This window comes from Petaurus breviceps, unplaced genomic scaffold, assembly GCF_028583685.1.
Source record: "Petaurus breviceps papuanus isolate PSGF00001 unplaced genomic scaffold, PetGlider_PUasm1.0 91041, whole genome shotgun sequence".
In the NCBI taxonomy this organism is placed as follows: domain Eukaryota; kingdom Metazoa; phylum Chordata; class Mammalia; order Diprotodontia; family Petauridae; genus Petaurus; species Petaurus breviceps.
This window is the reverse complement of record NW_027187400.1, coordinates 21,953,935-21,981,112: the sequence shown is the minus strand read 5'-3', so window position 1 is coordinate 21,981,112 and position 27,178 is coordinate 21,953,935. Positions and strand designations below refer to the sequence as shown.

The following is a 27,178-nucleotide window of genomic DNA, read 5'->3' as shown; positions in this document are numbered from 1 at the left end:
TGCCTCAGGTTTCTGGCCAGACTTTGTGTTCAACTCTGGATTGGATGGTGGAGTTTATGTCCATTTCTCTGTGATATTCTTTACCATTGTTCCTTTTACTACATTTTTAGAGCTTTTCTGAATTGTTTGTCAGGGTTCTAGGCTCCTGTAGATCCTTTCACATCACCATCTGGTTAGAAGCCCCTAACCACTTCTTTGACGGGAAAGGTAATTGTCATTAGTAACATCTAAAATGATACAATGCATATAAATTCTTTGTAAACTTTAAAGTAGCATATAAATATCAGTTGTTGCTAAATGAGGATCCAAAGTCATTTCTGTGAGCAGCAGGGTAGAATTATTGAAGTATATCTGTATCCATCTCTAACTATCAATTCCATCTCCATCTCTGTCTCCAACTTTCCCCCTACCTCATTGTGTGTGTGTGTGTGTGTGTGTCTCTCTCTCTCTCTCTCTATATATATATATATATACATACATGTATATGCATGTGTATATATGTAAAAGTATGTATATTTGTATATGTATATATAGTGTGTGTATATCTATATTCACCACTTTCTATATCTATATATCTGTTCTGTCTTTTCTCTGTGTCTTCCTTTCTCTTTTCACTAGCTGGCATTTCTTTAGAAGATGGAGGGAAAATAAAATATTTCATATGAGTGCTTTTGCAACACTCCAAGGCCTCTGGCCCTTTAGGTAATAAGATATATGAGGTTTCTAAAGCCACCACAATTGATGGTATTAGTTGGTTTATTTTTCCTTTGATCTTCTTCTTCTTCTACTTATAACAGCATGTTTCATTACTTTCTTGGACTTTGAAATTGAGTGTTTAACTTGACTTCATATATTCTACACATAATTGCTTCTAGAAGAGAACAGCACAAGACCTATCCAGGTTGGGCAAGAGACTTGATAGCAAACATTTCTAGTCAGTTTTGGTATTTTTATACTATATGTTATTCTTTTTCCTTTTTTAGTCATTTTTCTAAATGACTGCTGAGATTAATTTTTTCTAACACTTATTTTTTATAAAGATTCTTCCATTTTGGATAGGCCATCTATGGCATGGTTATGTCACTAAGTGAATCAGTGCTTCTTCCTTTCTCTGATATCTGGTCAAATTTTTCCTTTCTTCTTCCCCTTGTCTAAACTTCCTTCCCATTTCCCCTACTAGATCAGCATTTGGAAAAAATGAAGTGCTGTTAACATTATTAGAAGTTATTCTTGGGGCGGCCAGGTAGCACAGCGAGTAAGAGCACTGGCTCCAGTGTCAGTATGACCTGGATCAAATCCCGGGATCAGATACTCAGCACCACACCCAGAAATAACTGGCCGTGTAACCTTGAGCAAGTTACTTAACCCCAATTGCTTTAAAAAAAAAAAAGAAGTTATTCTTTTCAAAGTTACTTTCTTTTTTCTCTAAAAGATGTATTTTTTTCATCTTGCTTTCTCTTTTGCTTTCCTAGGTTCATTCACTTTCTCTTGTGCTGAATAAGACGACCAGTGAGTTGGCTAAAGCGAATGTGTCCAAGCTAGTGGCTCATCTGGAAATGATTGGTAAGCCTATTTTTGGGTGAACCTTTAAATGGGGAAGGCTTTCCCATTCTGATCATAAATCCAGTTGACAACACAGGGTGATAGGTGGATTGATGACTTGGATTGATTATGATTGTAGGCCTAGCCATAATCCACTGGGATATGGCATTCAGGTAGGAAAATAATATGTACTCATCAGTGGCATTTTCTGCATTGGAATATATTCTTTTTTTCTCTCTTTTTTTTATTTTTCAGTTTACATCATTCATTTCCACAAGAGTTTGAGTTACAAATTTTCTCCCCAATTTTCCCTACCCACCAGCCCAAAACAGCATTTCCACTGGATATCCCCTCCCCCAATCTGCTCTCTCCCATAACTTCCCCCATTCTCTCTTCGACTTTCCAGTAGGGCACGGTGGATCTCTATGCCCCAGTGCCTGTATATCTCATTTCCAAGTTACATGTAAAATATTAATAATAATATGTATGTATATTTTTAAACATTTGATTTTAAAACTTTGGATTCCAGATTCTTTCCCTTCCTCCCTTGTCACCCACTGGGAAGATAAGCAATTCAATATAGGTTATACATGAGTAGCTAAGCAAAACATTTCCATAGTGGATATATTATGGAAGACTGACTATATTTCCCTCTATCCTATCCCACCTCCCACTTGTTCTATTCTTTACTTTGATCCTCTCCCTTTTCAAAAGTGGGTGCTTCCAATTTCCCTCCCCCCCAGCCTGCCCTCCCTTCCATCATCCCCCCTCTCATCCCCTTCCCCCCTACTCTCTTGTAGGGTGAGATACCCTATTTAGTCTGTATGTCATTCCCTCCCTGAGCCGAATTCAATGATAATAAAGTTTTGCCTTTTTGCCTTCTTGTTTTTCCCTTCCATTGTAACCATTTTCCCTTGCTTCTTCTATGTGAAATAGTTTACCCCATTCTGTCTCTCCCCATCTCCTCTCATTATATTCCTCTCTCACCTTTTAATTTCACCTTTTAAGTATCATCCCTTCCTATTAAATTGGTCCTGTGCCTTCTATCTATGTATACTTGTAAACATATATGCACACATTCACATATGTATTCATATGCCCATATACCCTCCTATATAGACATATATATATATATTCCCTTCAACTATTTTCATACTGAGAAAAGTTTCATCAGTTACAATTATTGTTTTTCCATGTAGGAATGTAAATAGTTCAACTTGATAAGTTCCTTATGATTTCTTTTCCCTGTTTACCTTCTCAAGCTTCTCTTGCTTCTTGTATCTGAATGTCAAATTTTCTATTCAACTCTGGTTTTTTCAGCAAGAATGCTTGAAAGTCCTCTATTCCACTGAATGACCATATTTTCCCCTGAAACATGATACTTAGTTTTGCTGGGTAGGTGATCCTTGGTTTTAATCCTAGCTCCTTTGACTTCCAGAATATCATATTCCAAGCCCTTAGATCCCTCAGTGTAGAAGCTGCCAGATCCTGTGTTATCCTGATTGTGTTTCTACAATATTCAAATTGTTTCTTCCTGGCTGCTTATAATATTCTCTCCTTGATCTGGGAATTTTGGAACCTGGCTATAATATTCCTTGGAGTTTTCTTTTTGACATCTTTTTCAGGAGGTGATCAGTGGATTCTTTCAACCTCTATTTTGCCCTCTGGTTCTAAAACATCAGGGCAGTTTTCCTTGAGAATTTCTTTATGGATGATTTCTAGGTTCTGTCTTTGATCATGGATTTTAGGTAGTCCAATAATTTTTAAATTATCTCTCCTGTATCTATTTTCCAAGTCAGTGGTTTTTCCAGTGAGACATTTCACATTGCCTTTCATTTGTTTGGATCTGTTTAACAGCATCTTGACTTCTCATAAAGTCACTAGCTTCCATTTGCTCCAGTCTGATTCTGAAGGAATGATTCTCCTCAGTGAGCTTTTGAGATTCTTTTTCCATGTGGCAAATTTGGCTTTTTAAGGCATTCTTCTCCTCATTGCCTTTTTGAGCCTCTTTTGCCATTTGAGTTAGTCCTCAAACACTTAACACTTACTAGCTGCGTGACCTTGGGCAAGTCACTTAATCCCAATTGCCCTGCCCTCCCCCTTCCAAAAAGCCAAAAAAAAAAAAAAAAGAAAGAAAGAAGCTTTAATCCTGCTACATGAGATTCAATTGGAGGAACTGACAATATTTATTCTGAAGGAAATGAGATTCCAAGGGAGCATGATAATTATCATGAAGTACTTTGAAGATTATCCTGTGGGAGAAAGATTAGACATGATCTATTTGGCTCCAAAAAAATGTATAGAACAATTGATGGAAGATGCAAAAAAGTAATTAAATTTAGGCCTATACAACAAGAACCTTCTAAACAATGGAAGCTATCCAAAGTAAAATGGTCCCCTTAGATAGTGGCAGACACCACCTCCTTGGGGATTTTTAAGCAAAGGCTGCATGAATGCTTCTGGTGTATACTTAGAAGAGATTCTTCTTCACTTATGAGTGGGATTTAATGGCTAGTGAGGTTGTTTTTAGACTAAAATCTAGCCTAAAATATTGCAGTCTTAAACTGCATGAATGTTTTTAGCTGTCACCTCATTGTGCTCTCAGTCCCTTGTAGCTTGGCAAATTATGTCCTAAGGCAGCTTAAGTCTCATTTATATTGGGTTTTACTGTTCACTAAGTGCTTTCTTCATTATAACCCAGTGAAACAGATAAATACTCACCAGTAATTTATTCTTTTTTTCTCATTACCCATTCTTAGAGGGAGATCTTGCTTTACAAGGAAGTATCGGGAGCTTATCTTTAAGTGACCTGACTTCTCATGGAGAGTTCTACAGAGAGCGGTTCACTACAAGTGGAGAGGAGGCTCTAATCTTCCAGATATTCAAGTAAAATGCTTGACTCTTTTTCTCTTTTGGCACTTTTCCTGTGATTGTGTGTTGTCCCAAATTGTTGCTTGGGCTAAAAAATTTAAGACATTGCATCTTTAAAATGTTGTTGTTTGGGAGGCTGGACCATTTTTTACTTTCAAAATGGCTAAATGCCATTTATGAGAAGGCCTGTTTTACACTGAATTGCATTAATATGGAACTCCTTTTAAGTGGGTCATGCTGGAATGTCATGTAGGAAATTTAAATGGTCTCTGTGTGGTGACTGTAGCAGGATTTTCCCTAAAAAGAGAAATTAATTCTGATTCTAATAAGAAGGTTTCAAAGACCCTCCTAGATTTTTCCAAATTTCTATACATTTCTAAGTATTTAGTAATGATAGTACTAATATTTATGTTGTCTTGTTAGATTTTAAAAGCACCTTTCTTTTATTAGCTCATTTATTCCTTACAACTACTCTGGGAGATAGGTGCTATTATTATCCCCAGATGAGATCACTGAGGCTGAGGGAAGCTCATTGATTTTTCCCAGGGTCCCAAACTTCAGTAAACTTCTGAGGCAGAGTCTTTTCAACTGTTGAGTCCAATGCCCTGTCCAACATACAAAGCATCTTTGGTTTCACATTTATTATACTGCAGTATCCTAGGTTGGAGAAAAGAAGCAGGGGCAGGTGTGGAGTTGTCCCTTGTATGCTAATGTTTCAGTTAGAGTCAGAAGTGAACTCTGCCTCCCAGTCCAGGGTCCTAGGTGCTAGACCAGACTGCCCGACTACAGAGATTCAGGATAGAACAGTAATGTTGGAATTTGCTTTCTAAAATGTAGTCCTGAATTCCATTTTGTTGGTTAAAGATACGGATGGTGTGGCTCTAAATTAGCCTAAGAGGTTTGTTGCCAAAAGAACATTGTAGTCATGGTGGAATCCCATTTTGGTCACTTTTCCCAGATATGGACGACCTGACCCATTGCTCCAAAGAGAGCATGACATTCGAGTGAACCTCCAGATGGCGTCAGTGCAGTATGTCCACACTCAGCGCTTTCAGGCTGAGGTAGTGGCCTTCATTCAGCATTTCACTCAGTTGCAAGATGTCCTTGGACGCCAGAGAGCTGCTATTGAGGGGCAGACGGTAAGGTCTTCCAAGTATATGGCTCTCTGAATAATAGAATCCTTAATCCTTTTTTTAAGTACCAAGCTGAACATTTTCACTGGCATAGTAGCTGTAATTTCATGTTTAATAATGTTTGTTCTCTATAACATTAAAAAAAATAATATATATATTTTTCAATCAACCAAAATTTCCATTCTTTCCCTCCCACCCCCATCCCCTAATTAAGAACTAAAGAAAAACAAAACTCCTATATAACTTTTCTTTCTTCAATGACTAGCAGAAATCTTACTGTAGCTGAATTATTTATATTATATACTATGCATATAATATAAAATAATGTATTATATGCACACGTTTATGTTATTGTCCTTGTAGTTTTCAAGTATTCATGTATAATGATAATAGTTTTAAGGTTTGCATTAAACGTTATATACTTATCTCATTTGACCTTCACAACATCTGTTTGAGGCTATATTTATGTGCACACACATATATAAATGATAAAGATGACCTAAATAGTATCTTACTGTATTGTTAGGGGATCAGTTGAATCAGGGAATAAGACCCTAATACCTTGCCAAAAGATTGAGTTTAACTGTGAGTGGTGAGAGGAGGAGACAGGTTACAGCAGTCTTTCCAATCTTGCTTTTATCAAACTACATGAGCCAAGTAAAAGATGAAAGGAAGGGAATAATGGACTCCTGTTCTTCCCATTCTACTTTGATTAGTCTTTCCCTGGGTTTTAAAGAAAGACTGATTTTCTCAAGAATCTATAGTCCCAGCTGGTTCACTGAGGCTGATTTTCAGAGAGTTAAAGAAGTGGTTTTTTGTTGGTCAGATTAGTGGGGTGGGAAGCCAGCTGACACAGTGGATAGAGCTTGAGCTGCCGAGTCAGGAAGACCTAAGTTCAAAGCCAGCCTCAGACACTTACTACCTGTGTGACCCTGGGCAAATCACTTAACCCTGTTTCCCTCAGTTTTCTCATTTGTAAAATGATCTGGAGAAGAAAATAGCAAGCCATTTCAGTATCTTTGCCAAGAAAACCCCAAATGGGGGTCCTGAAGAGTCAGTCACAAGTTAAATGATTGAACAACAACAATAGATTAGTAGGGCTTTCTTTTTGAAATTACATTGTTTTCTTGAATTTTGGACTATAATAACTATTATTAGTGGTATCAACTAGTTAATCTTTTATATCTGGGATTATTTGTCCTTCTGGTTTCTCAGATATCTAATAGATAATAGCCAAAGATAATTTAGAATAGTTTTATTTTGGTATGTAAAACTAAAAAGACTATCAATTATATCTAATTTGATTTAGTCAGAGAAATATACAAATTAGGACTTATGGTCAAGATGACTGTTTGAATGGAGATAGGCTGTCAATTTTCCCATACCTATTCTCACAAAACCCTGAAATTTGCACCAGACCAAATATGACCAAGAAATCTCGTGTGAAACTACAGTGACTTCTTCTACCCCAGAATCATATAAAAAGATAGCCAGGAACCAATAGACAATAGGGAAGGAATCCACCAGCAAAACCAGCATCAGTGAAGGCATGAGCCCTTAACCTCCCAGCGTGACTAGAAAAGGGCTAGAAATATGTGTAGGTTGTGGGGAGGCAGCAAAAGTAGAGAGTTCCTCAAAGAGATCCCCAGGTTGAATATAAACCATGTTGGGGCCCTTAGAAGCCCTGGGGAGCCTCTGTAAGCACAATTTGGTTTGGGTTATCCCGGGGATCTGAGGTCCTTAGCATTCTGTCCTGAGATAACACAGATGGTGCTAAAAGTCCAGGTTCTGAACCTCAAAGATCTCAGGGGGGCCTAATCCTAGGAGCTAGAGGAGAGGTGAGCAATAGGAATTCAGGGACTCAAGGGTAAGACCAAGCAGACTTGACTAACCCACCTGAAAGGGCCATAGGGTAGAGGCTGGCCCCAATATAACACCTGTCATTCTGGAACTAAAGCTGAAGAGATGACTAAACTGGTGCAAAAACATTCTAAATTTAAAGTGATCCCCCCCCCCTTCCCTCCAAAGAAGGAGAGAGTATTTTGTAATAATTAGCAGAAACTCAAAAGTAATAAATAGATTTTTCACAAGGAATATATGAATATACAAAAGAAATGAAGCAACAGATGGAAAATAAAGTAAAAACTCTGGAAGAAAGAACTGGAAGGAGAATAAGTAGTTTAGAAGAGAAAGTTGTAAACTTTCTCCAATATAATTGACTTCCCCAAAACCAGATTAAATACCAGTAACTCTAGGAAACATCAAGAAATATTAGAACAAAATGAAAGATCTAAAAAATAGAAGAATATGAAGTAAAAATTAACTGACCTGGTAAACATCTAAAGAGAGATGATTTAATAATCATTGGGCTCTCTGAAAGCTATGATTTAAAAAAAGAAAAAAACTAATGAAATTTAAGGAAGTTGTAAATGAAAACTCCCTAGGTCTTTTAGAATTGAAAGGACAAAATGAAGATAAAATCCACCAATTCCCTTTTTAAAGAGACTTCAAAAGGAAAAGTCCTGGGAATGTCATAGCCAAAATCTAGAACTCTTGCAGCAAAGAAGAAAATCCTCAAAAAACCAGTTTAGGTACCAAGGAACTGGACCATATAAGACTTGGCAGCTTCTACTAAAAATGAGAGATCTTAGGAATTCAGTATTCCAGAAGGAAAAGTGTAGAAAAATTTACCCAGCAAAGCAGTACAAGGGACAGTAGAATAAAGGACTTTGAAGAATTTCTGATGACAAGCCTGACTAGGAACTTTGAAATACAAGCACAAAAGTCTAGAAAAACCTAGAAAGGGACATTTATATGAATAGATGGAAAGAGCCTTAGGATGGAGTGCTAACTTTCTAATAGGAAGAGGAGGAAACAAGTGTTCTTTCAAAATGTCAGTGTTTTCAAGGGGCCCTACAGGAATTAAGTAAGAAAAACAGGAGGACCTTGGGGTGCATTGGTTCTATTCTGATGGCTTTAAGAAGGTAACGAGAAGAGTAAAAGGAATATACTGAAGTAGGAAGAAAGGAATGGATTTTGTATTTTCTCGTAATTGGGATGAGTGAGCAGAGAGTATATGGGTATGGAGGAAGGACTAGGAGACATAGGCATCAGATTGATCCTCACTCTTAACCAAAATGAAGAAAGGAGGATTAAACATGCATGCACACACACATTCACACGCACATGCTCACATGCAATTTTGAAGAAATAGATCAAGTTCAGCACAGGGAAGCAAAGGGAGATGTTAAAAATTCTAGAATATCATTGTAATGGAATATTATTGTGCTGTAAGAGATGATTAAGGATTTTCAAGAATCCTGAGTAGCATGAACTGATAACAAAGTGAAATGAGTAGAATGAGGAGACCAGTTTATACAAAGACAACATTGTAAAGGGAAAAAACAAACACACTTTGAAAGACTTAAAGAGTTCTGACCATTAACCAGCCATCTCTCCAAAGGACCTGGGGTGACATGTCATCTATATTCTTTTATAGAGGTGATGGACTCATAGTGCAGAGAGATACATACATTTTAAAAATATAAATTTTTATTTTGTCAGATATTTCCCAGGTATGTTAAACAAATTTTAATACTGATTTTTAAAAAAATTTTGACTTTCAGATCCTTTCTCTTCTTCCTCCCTCTCCCCCATTCCTTGAGAAGGCAAGCCGTATGATATGGATGATACATGTAAAGTCATGTAAAACATCTCCATATTAGCCATGTACAACAGTTTTGAACATGGTTACTATGTGAATCTGCTTTGCTTAACTATGCTAATTTGGGATACGGATTTTCTTTATTTTTTTAATTGGGGGTGATAGTTGAGGGGGAAATTAGCAATACTGGTGCAAAAAAAGGGGAGATCATTGAAAGAGTTAAAAAAATGTACAGATGAGAAAGAATAAAGCCCAGACAAGTAGGATATGTTTTTATAAAAAAAATTTATTAACATTTCTTATTTTTCATATTACATATCCCAATGCAGTCCTCCTTTTCCCATCTCCCTTAATAAAAAATAAGAAATATGAAAAAGTTCACCAAAATTAACACAGCATATCAAAAACCAATATGTTGTTTGCAGTGTTGTATACCTGTGGTTTCCCACCTTTGCAAAGTAGCAGAGGGAGGTACCTGTTCATATTTCTTCTTTGAGTCATAATAATTTCGCAGCATCCATTTTTTAAAAAATAAGTTTTTATTGATATCTTTTGTTTTTTTAACATCCTCATGGTTTTCCCCAGGATCTCTCCTCCTACTGAGAGCCACTTGTAATTAAAAAATAGCATTTTTATTTATTTATTTTTATTTTAAGCAATCGGGGTTAAGTAACTTGCTCAAGGTTTCACGGCCAGTTATTTCTGGGTGTGGTGCTGAGTGTCTGAGCCCGGGATTCGATCTCCAGGTTGTCCCAACACTGGAGCCGGTGCTCTTACTCGCTGAGCCACCTGGCCGCCCCTAAGCAATTGGGGTTGAGTAACTTGGTCAAGGTTACACGGCCAGGTGTTTCTGGGTGGGTGCTAAGTGTCTGAGCCCGGGATTCTATCTCCAGGTCTTCTCAACACTGGAGCCGGTGCTCTTACTTTCTGTGCTACCTGGCCGCCCCCAAAAATAGCATTTTTTAAAGCCAAAAAAAGAAAAGGGGAAAAACCCCCCAGCATAATTGATCAGTACGTATGAAGAAAACAGGTGCAATTTGCAATATTTGTGAACCTCTCACCTTTGCAAAAGGGTGGGTTAGGACTATCTTCTCATATCTCTTTATTTTGAGCTATGCTTTTTTTTTTATAATTTTGCTGAATTCACTTTTGATTTTTATACATATATGGTTGCTTTTTTCTGTTTACATCGTTGTAGTTATTGTGCACATTGTTTTCTTGGCTCTGCTTTCTTCCTTCTCCATGATTTCATGTCGATCTTTCCGTGCTTTTCTGTATTCATCACATTCATCATTTCTTAAAACACACTAATATTTCATTACATTCACATACCACAATTTGTTTAGCCATTTCCCAGTTTCCAATGGCCTTTTTGGGGTATAAGCCAATAATAGGATCTCAGGGTCAAAGGGCATGGACATTTTAATTATTTTGCTATAATTCCAAATAGCCTTCCAAAATTTTTGTGCCAATTTATAGCTTTACCAACAATGTAGCAGCCTGCCATTCTTCCTACAACGCCTCCAACATTGACTTCCCATCTTTTGTCATCTTTGATATTAATTTCTCCCATGGCTGCTCCTGGATTTCGTTCTTGTCTCCAGAAACACATCTTCCTGCAAGACCACATCATCTCTGAAGCTCATACCTTCTCAATACCCCCTGCCCAAAAAGCCTCGAGTGTACATCAGAAAGCATCTCCCAGATGCTCCACTTAAGCAAAGGGACAAGCACAGCCACCTTATTGTTTCCCACTTGCTGTTCTCCTGGATTTCATCTTTGTTTCTAGAAACTCATCTTCATGCAAGATCACATCAGCTCTGAAACATATGCCTCCTTGGTGTTCCACCCGTGGCCCCTAGCCAATTGGTGCTTTCTGCCTTGTCAGTCAGTGGGTTACGGAATTCCTTTCTTTCTATTTCTTCCTTGTCTGTTTTGTTCCATTGTTCTGTTTCTCTATTTTTAATCCAATGTCAGATGGTTTTGATGACTACTGCTTTTTAATTTAGTTTGAGATCTGGAAGTGCTGTTCTGCCTTTTTCCTTGCTTCTTTTCATCATTTCGCTTGATGTTCTAGATCTTCTGATTTCCCAAATAAATTTTGTTCTTATTTTATCAAGTTCTGGAAAGCATTACTTTGATCATTTGATTGATATAATATTAAAAGTGTAATTTAACTTTGGTGGTATTGACATTTTTATTATATTAACACAGCCCAGCCATGAGCACTGGATATTTCTCCAACTAATTTTAAGTTGTTCTTTATTTCTTTAAGCAACACTTTGTAATTTTTTCTATAAAAGTCTTTTGTGTGCTTGACTTGATCCCCAGATATTTTATGGATTTTATAGTTCTTGGGTTTTGTTATTATTATTATTATTGTTATGTAGAAATGCAATTGAATTTTGAGGGTTTATTTTGTAGCCTGCAACTCTGCTGGAGCTATTATCTCAGTATCTTGAATTATTTATTAGGATTCTCCAAGTATATCATTCTGTCTTCAGAAAATAGGTATAGTTTTATCTCTTTTTAACCTATCTTTAGGCATTTAATTTCTTATTTCTTTGTCTTATTGCAACTCTTAGCATTTCCAAAACGATGTCGAATAATAATGCTGGAAGTTGGCATCCTTGCTTTAATACTGTATTTATTGGAAAAAGTTCAAATCTATCCCTTTTACTACATATGATGCTTTTGGTTTTAGATAGATGACTCTTATTATATTAAAAAAAGGTCCTTGTGTGCCTATACTTTTAGCATAAATGAGTATTATATTTTATCAAAAGATTTTTTCTTTATCTATTGAGATAATCATGTAATTTTTGGATGTTCTTGTTTTTAATATGATAAATTATGTTGATTGTTTTCCTAATATTGAACCATCCTTTCATCTCTGGTATAAATCCAACTTGGTCAAAATGAATGATTTCTTGGGTCAATTGTTGTAGTCTCTTTGACACGGTGTTATTTAAAATTTCTGAATATTAAGTAATGATACTGGTCTGTAATTCTCCTTCTGTGCTTTCCTGCTTTAAATAGTAAGACTATGTCTCATAAAGGATTCTGTTGGGAATCCTTTTGGGATTCTTTCCCAAATTTTTGAGAATAATTTGTGTAGAATGGCTACTGTTTCTTTTTAAAAGTTTGATAGAATTCTCCTGTGACTCCATTAAGAACAGAAGTTTTTTTCTTTGATAGTTACTTTATGGCTTGATCTATTTACTATTCTGAGATTAGCTTCTTCAAGATCTCTATTTGGTCTTCTGTCAGTTTGGATATTTGGAAACAAGGTATGCTTGTTTCACCTATGTTCACAGATTTGTTAGCATATAATCATGGGTAATAGGTCACAGTGTTCAGTTTTTGATTGTTTTTTTTTCCCCCATTTTCGTTACATTGTTGTAGTAATGTATATGTATATATATTTTATCCAGTTTCTGCTTAATTCATTTTTTAGCATTTCATATAAGTCTTCCTAATCTTCTTTGTATTCATCATAATCTTTCTTTTTTTTTGGAGGGGGGAAAGCAGGGCAATTGGGGTTAAGTGACTTGCCCAAGGTCACATGGCTTATGAGTGTTAAGTGTCTGATGCTGCATCTGAACTCAGGTCCTCCTTACCCCCGGGCCAGTGCTCTATTCACTGTGCCACCCAGCCATCCCTCATAATCTTTATTTCTTAAAAAAAAAAAAGTGATATTCCACCATATTCATGTACCACATCTTGTCTATTGTTGGTGAGCATCTGAGATTTTAGGATCTGCTTTGTTTCTAGTTCTTTGCTGCTAAAAAGAGTGCTGCTGTAAGTATTTTCCTTGTACACGCACACTTTCTTTTTGGGAATGATGTTCTGGTCCAGGTTCCTTTCAGTTCTGATTCTTCACTACAGTAAGAAATTTAAGAGCAATTAGATTCTGGAGTATTGTTTTCTTTCTTACTAGCAGGTGATTTTAACACTGATCACTTTCTCCTTGTGCCTTTCCTCCCATTTTCAAGGGGGAAATGGGGATGACAATAGTTCCTAATTTATATACTTCACAGAGCTATGGTAAGGAATATTAAATATAAGGTATTGTTATTACTCCTGATTTGCTAAATTAATACGCAAATTCCATCTATAATTCACATTTGGATAGAACTTAAACCTTATCTGCTTAGTCTTTTTTCTTTTTACATTTTATTTTTTAACGAACACATTTTCACTTTCAATTAAATTCAAATAACACTACAACCACCACTGGGAAAAAAAAAAGAAAACCTTTGTACCAAATATGTATAATTAATCAAGATAAATTCCCACACTGGTGTAGCAGCAAGCACCCCAAGCGCTGTCCTCAGGGTTTGCTGCCCATACAGGTTCTTGGATCTGCTTTGTTAAAGGAAAGCAACTCAAAATGGGTTAACAAGCTTACTTTAATCAGTCAGACATATGTCGTTTACCTTGTTCAGGGGAAAAAGGTCAGCACCCCGAACTTCAAAGCATACAGGCAGAATTATCAAGACAGAAACAGATCAAGTAGACAGATTTCCAAACTGTCCAACCATTACATCCATACCCAGTCAACATCTGGGTTTCCACATCTGGGTTTTTCAAAGCCGGGGGACTCTCAACAACGGCTTCCCAGAATTCAGATCAAATCACAGAACACTTCTCAAAGTGAGTCCCAAAACAAAGCTACACATCAGGGCTTATATAGCCTTCTCCTGGCTCAGAAAATGTAACAACCTTATTGACTCACTGGCCAATCAAGAAGTATTTACTGAAAAACAAGCCTCCCACCCTAGGCTTCAGGTACACTTTAGCCTAGGGGCAGGGAAGATCTTCCAAATTTGCATTTCCATTACAACTGGCCATGTCCAAAAATCTCTGACTCATTCTGTACCCTGAGCCTAGCACTTCTCTGTTGGGAGGTGTGGGAATCAGCAGTCTTCTGGAGTCATGGTTGGTCATTGTCTTGATCACATTCCCCTATCTGATCATAACTTCCTATCACTACAACTCTCTGTATACTTTTTACCTCTCCTGAACCTGTTCTTGGTCCTCACTGAAGGTTCCAGTGCTTATGTTTCTTCAGATTCTTCCAGGCTTTTGTTTCAGTTTTGACATAATTTTTCCCTCTTCCCTATCCTGATCCAGGCCAAACTCCATCCACACTGTCTTCTTCTCTTGAATCTCCTATCTTGTTTCTTCTTGTGCTTTGGATTATTGCTACCACTAAGTCTTCACTGTCACTTAAGTGCTGCTGAATGGAGCTGGGGGAAGTGATATTACTCAGCTGACTGAGTCTGCTATGAATTTATCTTACCCAACTAACTTCAAGTAGGCTCTCTCTATGGCAAGGCAACACTTTTATTCCTCTTAATTGATTTGCTATCCCACTCCTCACAGGTTTTTTACAAACTTTTCTTCTCTTCTCAAAGCTCCCTCGCCCTTACTACACCTTCCCCTAAGAGGAGGACCATAGCCTCATATTTTGCTAAGAAAATGGAGATAATTCACCATGAGCCACCTGTTTTTCCCTTCTTCACATATCAAAACTACTTGACATTATCTCCCTCTTTCTCCATTCTCTGATGAAGAAGTAGTCTTCCCCAAGACATACCTCTTTCTACATGTACCCTGGATCCTACCCTCTCTCTCTCTCTCTCTCTTTTTTTTTTTGCATTTTGGAGCAGGGAAAGTAAGTGAGTTGGGGTTAAGTGAGTTGCCCTACGTCACACGCTTAGTAAGTGTTAAGTGTCTGAGGCCGGATTTGAACTCAGGTCTTCCTGACTCCAAGGCTGGTGCTCTATTCACTGTGCCACCTAGCTGCCCCGTCTCTTTTCTTTTCTAACACATTGTGCTGATAATCATCTATCCCCCTGCTCTCTCCCTCTACATATTTAATGTAATTTTTTTTGTCATGACCTTTTATATTTAGGCATTGTATTCATTTGGAGTATATATATATATATGTATATATATATATATATATATCTACTTTGACCACTTATCAGTTGGGGAATGCCTCTTACAGTTTGTATCAGTTTTTTATTTCGCTTGGATAGACCTTTATTAGGGGAATTTTGCTATAAAGATTTTTTCAGTTGTTTCTAACTCTTAACTTTTCTTATTTTGCCTGCTCAAAAGTTTTTCAATTTTATATAATTGAAATTGTCCATTTTCTGTTATGGTTATCTCTGTCTCCCAGCCATAGTTGTTAAGGGTATCTCTTTCCTTTCTCCTTTGATAGATGAGAGATGCAGAATTAGCTCGACATTCCTATTAGCCTTGTTCAGTAAGTACCTTGGTTTTGCTATAGTTTACATATTTGTTGCAAAGGAAGACTTAGACTTGGTAGGGAAGGTCAGTGCATAGTCATAGATGTGCCAAGAAATGCCAGTAAAAACACTCTTTATATGCACAAAAGATAAGTGCATATTCTACACATAAGAAGTAAAGAAGTGGATGCAGATGGAATTACTTTGTTGCTGCCATGTTAAATCTTTTTTCCTCTTGTTTGTTTACCAAAATGTTGGTGTTAAGTTAAAAACATTTTTAGTCCCTCCTTATCTACTGCTTCTTGTCCTGCTGTCTACCAGTATGGTGTGTCTTCCTCTCACGTCCTTTAGTAGACCTGATCATTCTATCAAGGTGTCTGTCATCCTTTCTCTCTAATCTCTCACTCAGCCAGTCTCCTAGAAAAAGCTAACTCCCTTTTTCATCTTTCCTTCTGCTCCTCTCATTCACTTATCAGCTTCTTGCAGTCTTGCTTGTGACCTCATCACTCAAAGGAAATGACTGTCTTCAGAGTTAGCAGTAGCCTTTTAACTGCCCAATCGGGTGGTCTTTCATTGATTCTTCTTCTTGACATCCCTGCAGCATTTGGCAATGTTGATCACGTGGTTTCTCCCCCTGTAGGTAGTCTAGCTGAGTTTTCATGACCCTGCCCTCTGCTTCTCTTCTCTCCATCTTCTTCTGGTTCAGTACTCCATATCGTACCCTCTAGCTATGGATGTCCCCTAAGGCTCTATCCTGGGTCTTCTTTTCTTTCTCTGTACTCTCTTAGTATCCTAACAGCTCCCATGTATTTAATTATCATCTCTCTGCAGAGATCTAATATCTATCCCCAGTCTCTTCACACCTCTACATCCTCATCCCCTTCTGGGCCTTTCAAATTGGATGGTTCTTTGACATTTCAAACTGAATATATCTAAAATACACATCATCTTTCCTTCCAAACCCACCCCTCTCTTTGCAATCTCCTTATTTCTATCAATGGCACCAGCATCCTTCTGATCTCCTAGGTTCACAAACTTGGTGTTATCCTTGGCATCATCTTCTGCTCTCCCAAAGAGGGGAAGTAGCTGGTGCAGAGTCACATTGCTCATCAGTGGCAGAGCTCCCATCCCTTCGTTCCCAGATTTGTGCTGCTTTAGCACCTCATCTTTCAGAAACTGATGGAGGAAGAGGAGAATTCTGCATTCAAGCAGGGGTTCCTAACCTTGTTTTTGTCATGGGACCCTTGGACTATTTGGTGAGGGTGCTGGGCCCCTTCTCAGAACAAGTGCATAAAGCAGAATACTTAGGATTATCAGAAAAAGCAACTATATTGAAATACAGTTATCTAGCACTGACTGTATCTTCTAAGTATGAGTAGATCACTGACCCCTGACCTTGAAGGACCTAAATGCTGAAGTGATTTAGTTAAAAAGTCATATCTTGGAGTTTGAGTATTTGAACAATAATTTTTCTTCTTGACCATAGGTGAGAGATCAGGCCCAACGCTGCTCTCGGGTTTTTCTAGATATTGAAGCTGGTGCTCCTGTTCTCCTCATCCCAGAAAGTTCCAGATCAAATAATTTAATTGTAGCAAATCTGGGGAAACTGAAAATCAAGAACAGGTTTCTCTTTGCAGGATCCCCTGGGACCTTCTCCTTGCAAGGCAAGGTAAGCCTTTAGTATTTTTCTTTTCTGTTTGGCCCATTTAAAAAAATCCTTGTCTCACCTCAAAATGATTTCTTACTCGTCTTAATTCATTACCTTGGGATCTGAAGGCATCTTAAATTGTAAGTTGGACACCTTCTCAAGGATGGTTATTTTTTTATTCACCTCTGAACAACACAATTGTAAATCTCTGAGGGATGTGAATAAACAGGTTCTTTCTGGTGCATGCCTTAGCATAGGGCTCTCAAGAACAGATGCAGCTGTCTTGAGTTTCGGGGATTGTGCAGCAGGAGAAAATGGCTGAGGTTGGGTGAGATAGGAGTAGAGATGAGTTGGGGCAGGCCTCTGTGGTTGTGAGCCTTCCAAGTATCGGCATGTATTTGGTAAAGATTGAGGATTGGCCTTTGTAGACTGCAGACTTTTGATAGTATCACAGGATCTGCAGCCAGAAGGGACCCACTAGATTATTTGGCCCAATGTCCATATTTTACAATGAGGAAATTGAGGCCTACAGAAAGAACTTCATTTAAGATAACATAGCTACTAAAGCCCAGGATTAGAAATCAGATTTTCCAGTGTACCACAGTGATTCCTCTTATTAGAAATGTACTACACTGTATACAAGGGCTTATGATCCATGCATTATTGGCAGTCAGTGGTGTTTCTGTGTGTCTGTGCTCACACAGGGCTGTGGGTGTGGGGGGGTGTACCTGGGTGTATCTCAATATTTCAGCAATTTGTGATTTAGTTAGTCAGTAAGCATTTATTAAGTACCAGTTATGGGATAGGTGTTTTGATGTCATTAGCATTTCCTTCCCTTCCCATTAACAGATTGAGATTAACGTGCAAGAAATTTTCCCAAGTAACTTAGATTTTTACAAAGGCATGTATGGGGATGGCTAGGTGGCGCAGTGAATAGAGCACCAGCCCTGGAGTCAGGAGGACTTGAGTTCAGATCCGTTCTCAGACACTTAACAACAAAAAAAATCTAGCCATGTGACCTTGGGCAAGTCACTTAACCCCAATTGCCCTCCATAAAGCAAAAAAACCCCCACAAAAAAAACAAAAACAAAGGCATGTATGAAGACAACGGCAGGCGGTATAGGAGGAACACGCAAGCCTGCAATGGCCCCATGGGAATAGTACAGGAAGTTCCTCAGCTCACGATGACATGATGCTGTGGAGGAAAGGTAAGAAAACATAAAAATGGGGAACAAGCTACAGGTGGGGGCAAAGAGCATAGAAGGAGGGAGAAGGCAGAATTTCTCCAGGCTTTTCTTCTTTGCCGGGGAGGGGCCTGAACAAAGCTGACTGAGAGGGTGTGGATGCTTATGGTTGGTGAGAAGCGAGTAAAAGTGTGCTCAGTGCTCTTCTTGGTCCTGGCTCACATGGGTCATCTCTTGGGGTACTTGAAAGAAGCTGGCAAGAGGATGGTCCAGCTGCCACCACTGAGCTTGGAAAGATGGTGGAGCCTGGCCAGGTCTTGCAAGGTTCAGGACAAATTTTGTCCTAAGTTTCAAAAATAAAAGATGCTGGATTCTTCGGAGATAGTTGTGTGAGCCTCCTTTCAGTTTCTGGTACCACTCAAGAACACATCTTTAAAGGGACAGTTAGTGAAATGAAGAACAGGCCACAGGAGTCCCAGAGAGTTAGTGCAGCTAGTGCCAGACTAACTTTATTTCTGATAGCACTGTTCTCTCCCTTCTGTGATCCTCCTTTCATCCTCACGTGGCAAACAAAACAAAGTCAGAAAAACCTTCATCTTTTTGTTATCTTTGGCTGTCTTCAGCAGCATCAACTCATTTTGATTTGACACTGTTCTTATGGGATTGTGCCATACTTGTGTGTCATCCCCTAGTGACAGGTAGATCTGGGGAAGGAAGGAAGGGAACAGGCATTCATAGAGCACCTACTATGTGTTAGGCACTATGCTAAGTGCTTTATAAGTGTCTTATTTGATCATCATAACAACCCTGGCAAGTAGGTGCTATTATCCTTATTTTACCATTGAAGAAACTGAGGCAGGCAGAGTTTGCCCAGGGTCATACAGTTGGTAAGTGTCTAAGGCTGGATTTGAACTCAGGTCTTACTGACTCCAGGCACTGCACCACCCATCTGCCTCAGATATAGTACTACAGATAGAGCTTACCTAGATTTTATCAAAACATTTTGATAAAATCTGTCATTATTATTTTTGTGGGAAGGATGGAAAGCTGTGGGCTGGATGATAGGGGCTCCAGAATTGGTTGAGTTGTTGGGCTTGGAGTGTTCCTTCATTATTTCCCATCTGCTTGGAAGCAGGGCTGTAGTGGAGCAACCCAAGGCTTTTGTCTTGTGCTGGTTTTTGGCTTGGGATAATGTGACCCAGACACTTGACCCACAAAATGTCCTATAGAAAGTGTAAGGGTAGCATAAAAAATCATATGATCACAGAGTTGTTATGTGTGGATTCCTTTTTTTCTACAGGATGGATTAGTTGGCCACTGGGGTTCTTTCCAACTCTCAAATTCTGTGCTTCTGTTTTAAAGCACTTTAAGGATCACATCAAGAGAACCCCTTATCTTTACCACTGAAAAAACTAAGGCCCATGAGGCAGTCATGTGCCTAGAGTCACAAGGTAAAAGATAACAGAGCTGGGATTTGAAACTTAACTCTTGGACTCTAAATCCAGTGCCTTTTCTGCTTCTGTGTCACGCTGTCTCTACTTATAGAGACAGAAAACTTTGAGAAAAGTGAAAGGAAACTGACATACAGCACATTACTATCCCCCAGTAACCTGTTGGCCCCAAAACTGGCTTAGAAAAGGAAGGTCTGAAGACAAGGAAACCAGAATCTGCTTCCTGGAAACATCTCTCACAAGCCTAGCTGGGATTCCTTTCTAATGAGCTAGTGAAAGAATGGGAAAAGGCAGGGAGAGGTTGGTTAGCAAGCCATAAAGAAGAATGAAAGATATTTTATTAATTAGTCGAAAAGCATTTATTGAGCTGGGCAGTTAGGTGGCACAGAGGGTAGAGTGTTGGGTCTGGAATCAGGAAGAGTCGTCTTCCAGAGTTCAAATCTGACCTCAGATACTTCCTAACTATGTGACCCTTGGTAAGTCACTTTCCTCTGTTTACCTCAGTTTCCTCATCTAGAAAATGTGCTGGAGAAAGAAATGGCCAACCACTCCAGTATCTTTGCCGAGAAAACCCCAGATTGGGTCATAAAGAGTCAGACACAAATGAAAGACAACTGAAGAACAACAAATTTATTAAACTCTTAATTTGCCCAGTCTAATTAGGAATATGGTGAAGACTGAGAAGTTTGCTCCTGCTGTCTCTAGTCTAAATTCTAGAAAAGAGGTTTCAAGATGGTTTTATAAATTGATGTGAACATTGGCTGCCCTTCTGTTGGGATGACAGCCTCTCTGGTCAAAATCTGTTCCATGGGTGAGAGAAAGGTTTCCAATTATGTTTTGTATAAAATCCTTCCTTCTAGTCACATTAGACTTGAAAGATCAAGAAATATCTTGGTTTCAGATTGTGACATTAGTTTGAGAAACATTAGTTTCTGGGCAATTAGTCATTTTATTAATAATGCCAGCATTTTGATCAAAGGATCTTTGTGGCATTCTTGAATGCCAAAAACATTCTTGGTGGTGGTGAGCAGCTTCTGTATCCTTGGAAGGGGTGGAGGGGGGGAGTGTTCTGAGAGTGATGGCTGGGATATTCACAGCCAGTGAGACAATGACTATTACAAAGGGGGAACAAACCTATTCTAATAAATAAATAAAATGTTTACTTCTAAGTTACCCTCAGCCTTGGACTTTCTATTCAAAGAATTTATCCCCCACCCCAGCCTGAGGCAGAAGGGAATTTCACTTTAGATTAGTCTAATCTAGACTAGCAGTATCCATAATGAGGAAAATGTTAATCCTATTTTCTATCAGCCCTGCCCTTGAGAGATCAGACTAGGAAACAGGACTGGGAAAAAAAGCTTTGGTCTCCCCAATTTTAATAATTGGATCTTAATGTGAGTAATAATTTCTCTTAAGGTGAAGAAAAAGTTCTATTTTTGAGATTTCCAGAAGTTTTCAGGGGGTCGTAATTAGCAGATTAAGACAGTGATTCTTAATTCTAATTTTATGTAGCAATTTAATATGGAGAAACTTTTTGATAATGCTTTTTGCAAATGATGGCACTGTTGTAAGTTTATGTAGTTATGTTTTAGGAGACATCATTTGCTATTTTTCTTCTTCCAGAATATTTATTTTTCAATTACATTTTAAAAAATTTAATTTGAAAAATTTCTTCATTCTTCTTTTCCTAACCTGATGGATAGTACTACAGAAAAGCATGCTTGCTGAGAGACTGTTTGTGCAGACAGACTGCTCCCCAAGATTTCTTACTTGGATTTCCCTAGTCTCTGGTGTGACTTTTTAATTTTTTAAATAAACACACTATAACTTAACCATAGATACGGATGAGAACTGTCTGTTCTAAGGTAGACGCTGTGGGTAGCTGTGCACATTTTCCAACCTGACTATTGTAACAACAACAACAACAACAACAACAATAATAACTGACATTTGTGTAGCACTCTCAGACCCTTTGACCTGACCCTTCGAGCAGCTTTGAGAGGTAGCTACTACAAGTGTTAGTCTTTCCATTTTACCCATAGGCATACTGAGTCTGTGGGGCATGGGGACCCCAGACATTCCTTACCCAGAAAAATTAAAAGTCAGAGCTATCTTGAGGAAGGAACAGGAAGTTTATTCAGTTCTTGTGAGAAGAGGGCATCCCTTCCACCAGTATGAACCAGCAGAATGAGGTGAATTACAAAAGACAGAACAAGAATTTATTCCCTAACACAGTCAAGCCCTCCCCCTTCCCCAGCTGTCCCTTCTAGCACTGGTGGGAGGTGGGTGCTCAGTCTTGGCACGAAATCTAACCCAGTGGTGGATAACAAAGAAGCCCACCAGTGTCTCCTATTGGCTGGGAGGCAGGACAAAGAGCCAAGGTATTGTTCATGTCCTTATTTGGTAGACACTAAAGCAAGGGAGGGAAAAAGGTCACAAGCGAGGGTGGAGGTCGAAAACCTCTGAAGGGGCCTAATGCTGATGTGGCAGTACTAAGGGGAGGGGGTAGGATGGAACTGAAATTCTGGCTTGCTCCCACAAAACTTATGGGCTGAGGAGTTTTCATCTTTCTCATTCTCTGAGGCTGACGGAGGTGAAGTGATTTGTCTAGGTCATTCAGTAAGAAAATGACTGAGGAAGGATTTGAACCCAGGGCTTCAAGACTCCAAGTCCAGAGCTCTATCCATCATGTCACCCAGGTCTAGAATTCTTTGGAATCAACTTTAGCCTTTGGGGTACAGTTTTTAGAAGATCATCAGTATTTTGGGAAATAGATAAAAGTCTTCTGAGCTGTCATATAAGGTGATTGGTTAAATTAGGGTGAGAGTATTTTGGGTTCAGAATATGTGACTATAAAGTTGGGGTTCTCTTTGGCAGAAGTGGAGCAGAGCAGGTCCAGACCTGTGACTTGGTCAGTGTGAGAAACTTGTAACTGTGAGAAACTCCCTGTAACTTGTGATCTAGAGTTCCTGGGACACTGAGAGGATAAGTGGTTATCCAGAGTCACACCTTCAATACTTGCCAGAGATGGGACTTGACCCTTGTGCCCTGAGTACAGGCTGTGGCTTTCTGTTCCCTGGGTCATACTGGGTTTGGGCTTTACAGTAAAGACAAAGATTGCCCTTTGTTGCTCTTCACTGCTCTGCAGGCACTGCCTTAAGAGAAGATGAGGAAACATTTCAAATCCCTTAGCATTGTTTAAGTGTGCCCTGGTTCCTTAGGTGGCTGATTCTGAAGAGCAGCAAAGTTAGTGGGATTCTGGATCTCAAAAAGGTGCTGCTACCTACACCCACTATAGGCAGCCATTTGTCCACATGGGCCTGCCTGATTCTTAGCCTTTGCCATATAAGACCTGTGTGTGCCCTGGAAGTTTCCTCTGTTGTCATGGATACCAGTGTTGCGCTTATGTGGCCAGCTATCATTCCATGCCCTTTCTGGTCATGCATGCCTTTGATGATCTGTATTCCTCCCTTCAGTTTCCCCATATTAATTATTGTTGCTGGTGCTACAATCACATCTGCCACATTCTTTCCATTCCCCTTTGACCCTCCAACAGGTGTGATTCTTCTAAATGTTACATTATTCCCAGCCATCTAGCATCCTTGTAAGAAAATATTTAAAAAGATGAACATTTGAGGCAGATTGGATGCAAACAGCTTGGGAAGTAATGTGTGTTTGAATATAGAATATATGAGTTCTAACCTGTCAGTAAGAATGAAAGGAATCAGTGTGATTACTATGGAGTCATACCTTTAGAGTCACACCTTATACGGAGAAAACTCATTTTCCCCTATGTAGAATGTAAGCTCTTTGAGGGTAGGAACTATTTTGTTATATTGTTTTTGTATTTACAGTGCTTAGCACTGTGTCTTGTGCATATAGTAGGCATTCAATTCTAAGATTGTTCACTGTAGAACTGAATTCATTATGAAATGCGTCTGACTTGGGCCTCCTTTCATGTACTTAAGTACCATAGAATGGGATGCCCTCTTTTTTTTCCTTTTTGGTCAAGAGACCTTGGGCTGTTGCTTGCTTTTTCACCTTGAATTATTTTACATTTTGGGGCTTCTTTTTGAGTTCTTCCTTTTTATCGATCTGTTCCCACATTTCCAAATTGAATTGGACCTTTAAACATGATCATATCTATGTAATTCCCTTTCTGTACATAATAAATGTCTTCCAGAAAATCATAGACTCATACACTTTAGGTCTGGAAGAGATTTTAGGGGTTGTCCAGTTCGACCTAGTTATTTTATAAAGAGTAATGAAGGGACATGCCCACATTTCTACAGCAGAACCCACTGGTGTATGCTTTTAAAAAGTGAAAAATCTTTTGGTGATGTTAAATGCCCTTTAGTTTGTTTAGTTAACCTGAATTTTCATATGCATTGGCTTAAAGTAAGGTGTAGTAGTGTGTTTTCAATTGGAGTAGATCATACTGAACTTCATATGTTTATGAGAGGGATTTTGTTTTCCCTAGTAAACTAAATAAGAGCAAATATCCCGTAATGTTTTAATGAAAATTGTTTCCCTGTATTTGTTTTTGAGGATTTGATTTTAAGTGGCAGTATATACAAGCATCGATTGTGCTTCAAGGTATAATAGCAAATATCCTTCTTTGACATCCTCCCAAATGATGATAAACCTTATGGAATTCAGCAATCAATTGACGTATTATCACCTACAAAATAAAAATCTTATAGAGACATCTACTTCTTTCTTATATTGTCTGTAAGTAATTTCCCATATTTAAAAGCTCCCTTGATGACATCAAAGAAGCTTTTATCCTTTTGTTCCTAAATAGATTTTTCTCAATAGTTTATTTCTTAAAATGCGGTAAAAAACATTCATCTTGTTCCATTTCACTGATTGTTCTTTGGAATTCCATAAGGGAAGTTTTGAGTGTTTCTTTTGTTTTGGACTTTGTATTTTAGATAAGTGTATCTAGGAAGTAACCCAATTGTGCATAGTCAAGCCTGATTGTTTTAGATTAAGTATTTAATAAATGAATAAAGAATTGGGTGATTTCTTCCCTCCAGTTGCCACTAAAGATTGCTTTGCATTTCCATTTGCCCTCTAATAGCTTGCACGTGTGTTGTTCTTCTAATAGGAATTCCAGTGGTTTGAGAACAGGAAATCATCCTGAAATCAAATCTGAAAGAATTGGAGTTGTTTGCCCTTGAATTTCATTACTCCTGTGTGTTTGGAATAGTTTTACATAAATCTATGTTTTAATGGGAGCAGGTCTGAATGTTTTGAATCTGCCTCCTTTTCCTTCGTCATCTCCTAGTCCTTGATTCATAATCTCTGTATCCATTCCACAAGAGCCATAAGACCAATCTCTTCTCAAGTCACTTATTTATTTTAAGCAACAGCATAGAAAATACAGAGATGATAGATACTTGAGTTTCCTGAAAGATCAACAAATGCAAATAAACACAAATAAAGGGAGGGTTTCAAGCTATAAATTAAAATTTAGCAAATATTAATTAGGTGCAAAACACATGAGCATTTTTTTTTTAGTGATTTGTTTTACAGATGTGTTTGTAAATATAAAAAAGGCTTTTTAAAAAATATTTACTGCCCAAGATCTCTTCGAAGGTGACCAGTGTTGTTCTCCTTTGAAACTAAGAGGAAAAGACAGTGACATTAAAGATAAAATCATTTTCTGGTTGTAACAGGTACAAGAAAGAAAAAAAAAAGATGCAGGAGGAATCTGGTTATTTCATAGTAGAGAAACACTATCTGCAATTTAAAAAGCCACATATCAATTTTTGAATTGAATTCCAGGTGTCATGAATATAGTTTTTTTCACTGTGTTCTATTTGACCTCATTAATGAGATTGACTGAAGCTTTTTAGGCATTTTAAGGAAAGATAAATCACATACTGAGCAGATTTTTATTATCTTAACTGTTTCCTAGTTTGTACATTTGCCCTTGCTGTTCTTGATCCTGATGAGCAGTGATTTAATAGCAGCTCACATTTTTATAGTGCTTTACCATTACAAAGAGCTTTTCTCACTAGAATCTGGAGAGGTAGTTGGTACTACCAACTATTATTATCTCCATTTACAGATGAGGAAATTGAGGCTCAGAGAAACTGAGTCACTTGTATAAGGTCACACAGCTAAGTCCCAGAGGTGGGATTGGAATCCAAGTCTCATGTGACCCTGAATTCAAGGCTTCCCCCCCCTCTGTAAATTTGTGCTTCTCAAAACAATTAATTCATTGACTTATAGTTAAAGAAAATGCGTGTGTATAATGTTTGCCTGTGCTTTCTATATTTAAAAGGAGAGATTGGAAGTTTAAATGCCTGAGCGTTCTCTTTTCAGAGATTTCCATAAGGTGATCTTTTGCAAACAGATTCCACTTGGAGTGATAGTGTTTAAAATTGGGTCTGATTTCACTAGAAGTTCATGAGATTTTTAGAAGGTATAAATACATATATATATATATGCACATATGTACATAGCATATACATATACACACGTGTGTGTGCATTTTCTACAGGTATCAAAAATATAGATATGAGAACCGTGCTTGTGCTCTGTTTAACCTGGATTAAATCCACCTAAGCGATGAGCATTTTGTCATTTGCTTTTGGGCAAAATGATATCTCCCTTTAGAGACTTTTTAGTTTTTCGTAAATACTGGGCTATGTTCCTATAAAAATATGCTTTGAAAAAATTTATTTAGGTAAGTGTTTTGGATATGGGAGCTGGAAGGTGAAAGAAGTGCTGAATATTTTGGAGTTATTATAATTCTTAAGTCCTGGGGTTTCCTCAGAATATCACAGACATAGTAATTCTCATTTCCCCTTCCCCACCCCATCCCCTAATTTCTGTATTTTGGTTTTATTTTGTTTCATTCCTAGGAATCTGCCCCTTTGTCTTCCCCATTGGGCACTCCCAAACACAGCATGAAGAAAACAGTGAGTGTTGAAGACTCCAAGGGTACCCAGTCTGAGGGGCTTTTCATGACACCCCCTGCTGGAACCAGCTCAGGACATCTGAAGAACGAACCTGTGGCCAGTACTCTGACCAGCCTGCCAGAGCAGCAGGCCCAGTCCCCCATCAGCCATGCTCCCAGTAGTCCAGGTGAGAGAGCAAAGAACCTGCCTAGGAAGGCTGGAGAAAACAGCCTTTCCCAACAGAATGCACTTATTTGACAACTGAATAGTCAGTCAGATAAATAGCATTTTGCTGGTATTTTCTATTGCTAGGATGAAAAGGTTGAGTTTTCCTCTGTTTTGCTGCTGTCCTCGAGAGCACAATAGGTTTATAGTTGAAAGGTAACTCTGTGACCATCTAGTTAACTTGCACCTCAGCCTACAACATCCTGGGCAAGAGGGCATCCAGCCTTATTTTGGGACTTGAGGGAGGGGAGGGAAACAGTTGTTTAGGGCCTGCTTTGTACCATTGCCT

At 38.4% G+C, this 27,178-nt stretch overlaps 1 protein-coding gene across 2 annotated transcripts in view; it reads left to right on the top strand.

Annotated features, from left to right (window-relative positions):
- The window catches only part of VPS13D (vacuolar protein sorting 13 homolog D), a 361,069-nt gene that overhangs the window by 48,238 nt on the left and 285,653 nt on the right, over window positions 1-27,178 (top strand). For both annotated transcript variants that reach the window (XM_069078269.1, XM_069078268.1), the window contains exons 22-26: window positions 1,473-1,563; window positions 4,302-4,428; window positions 5,372-5,552; window positions 16,957-17,139; window positions 26,629-26,851. In XM_069078269.1, the coding sequence (XP_068934370.1) occupies window positions 1,473-1,563; window positions 4,302-4,428; window positions 5,372-5,552; window positions 16,957-17,139; window positions 26,629-26,851 (805 nt within the window). The remainder of the gene's footprint in view (window positions 1-1,472; window positions 1,564-4,301; window positions 4,429-5,371; window positions 5,553-16,956; window positions 17,140-26,628; window positions 26,852-27,178) is intronic.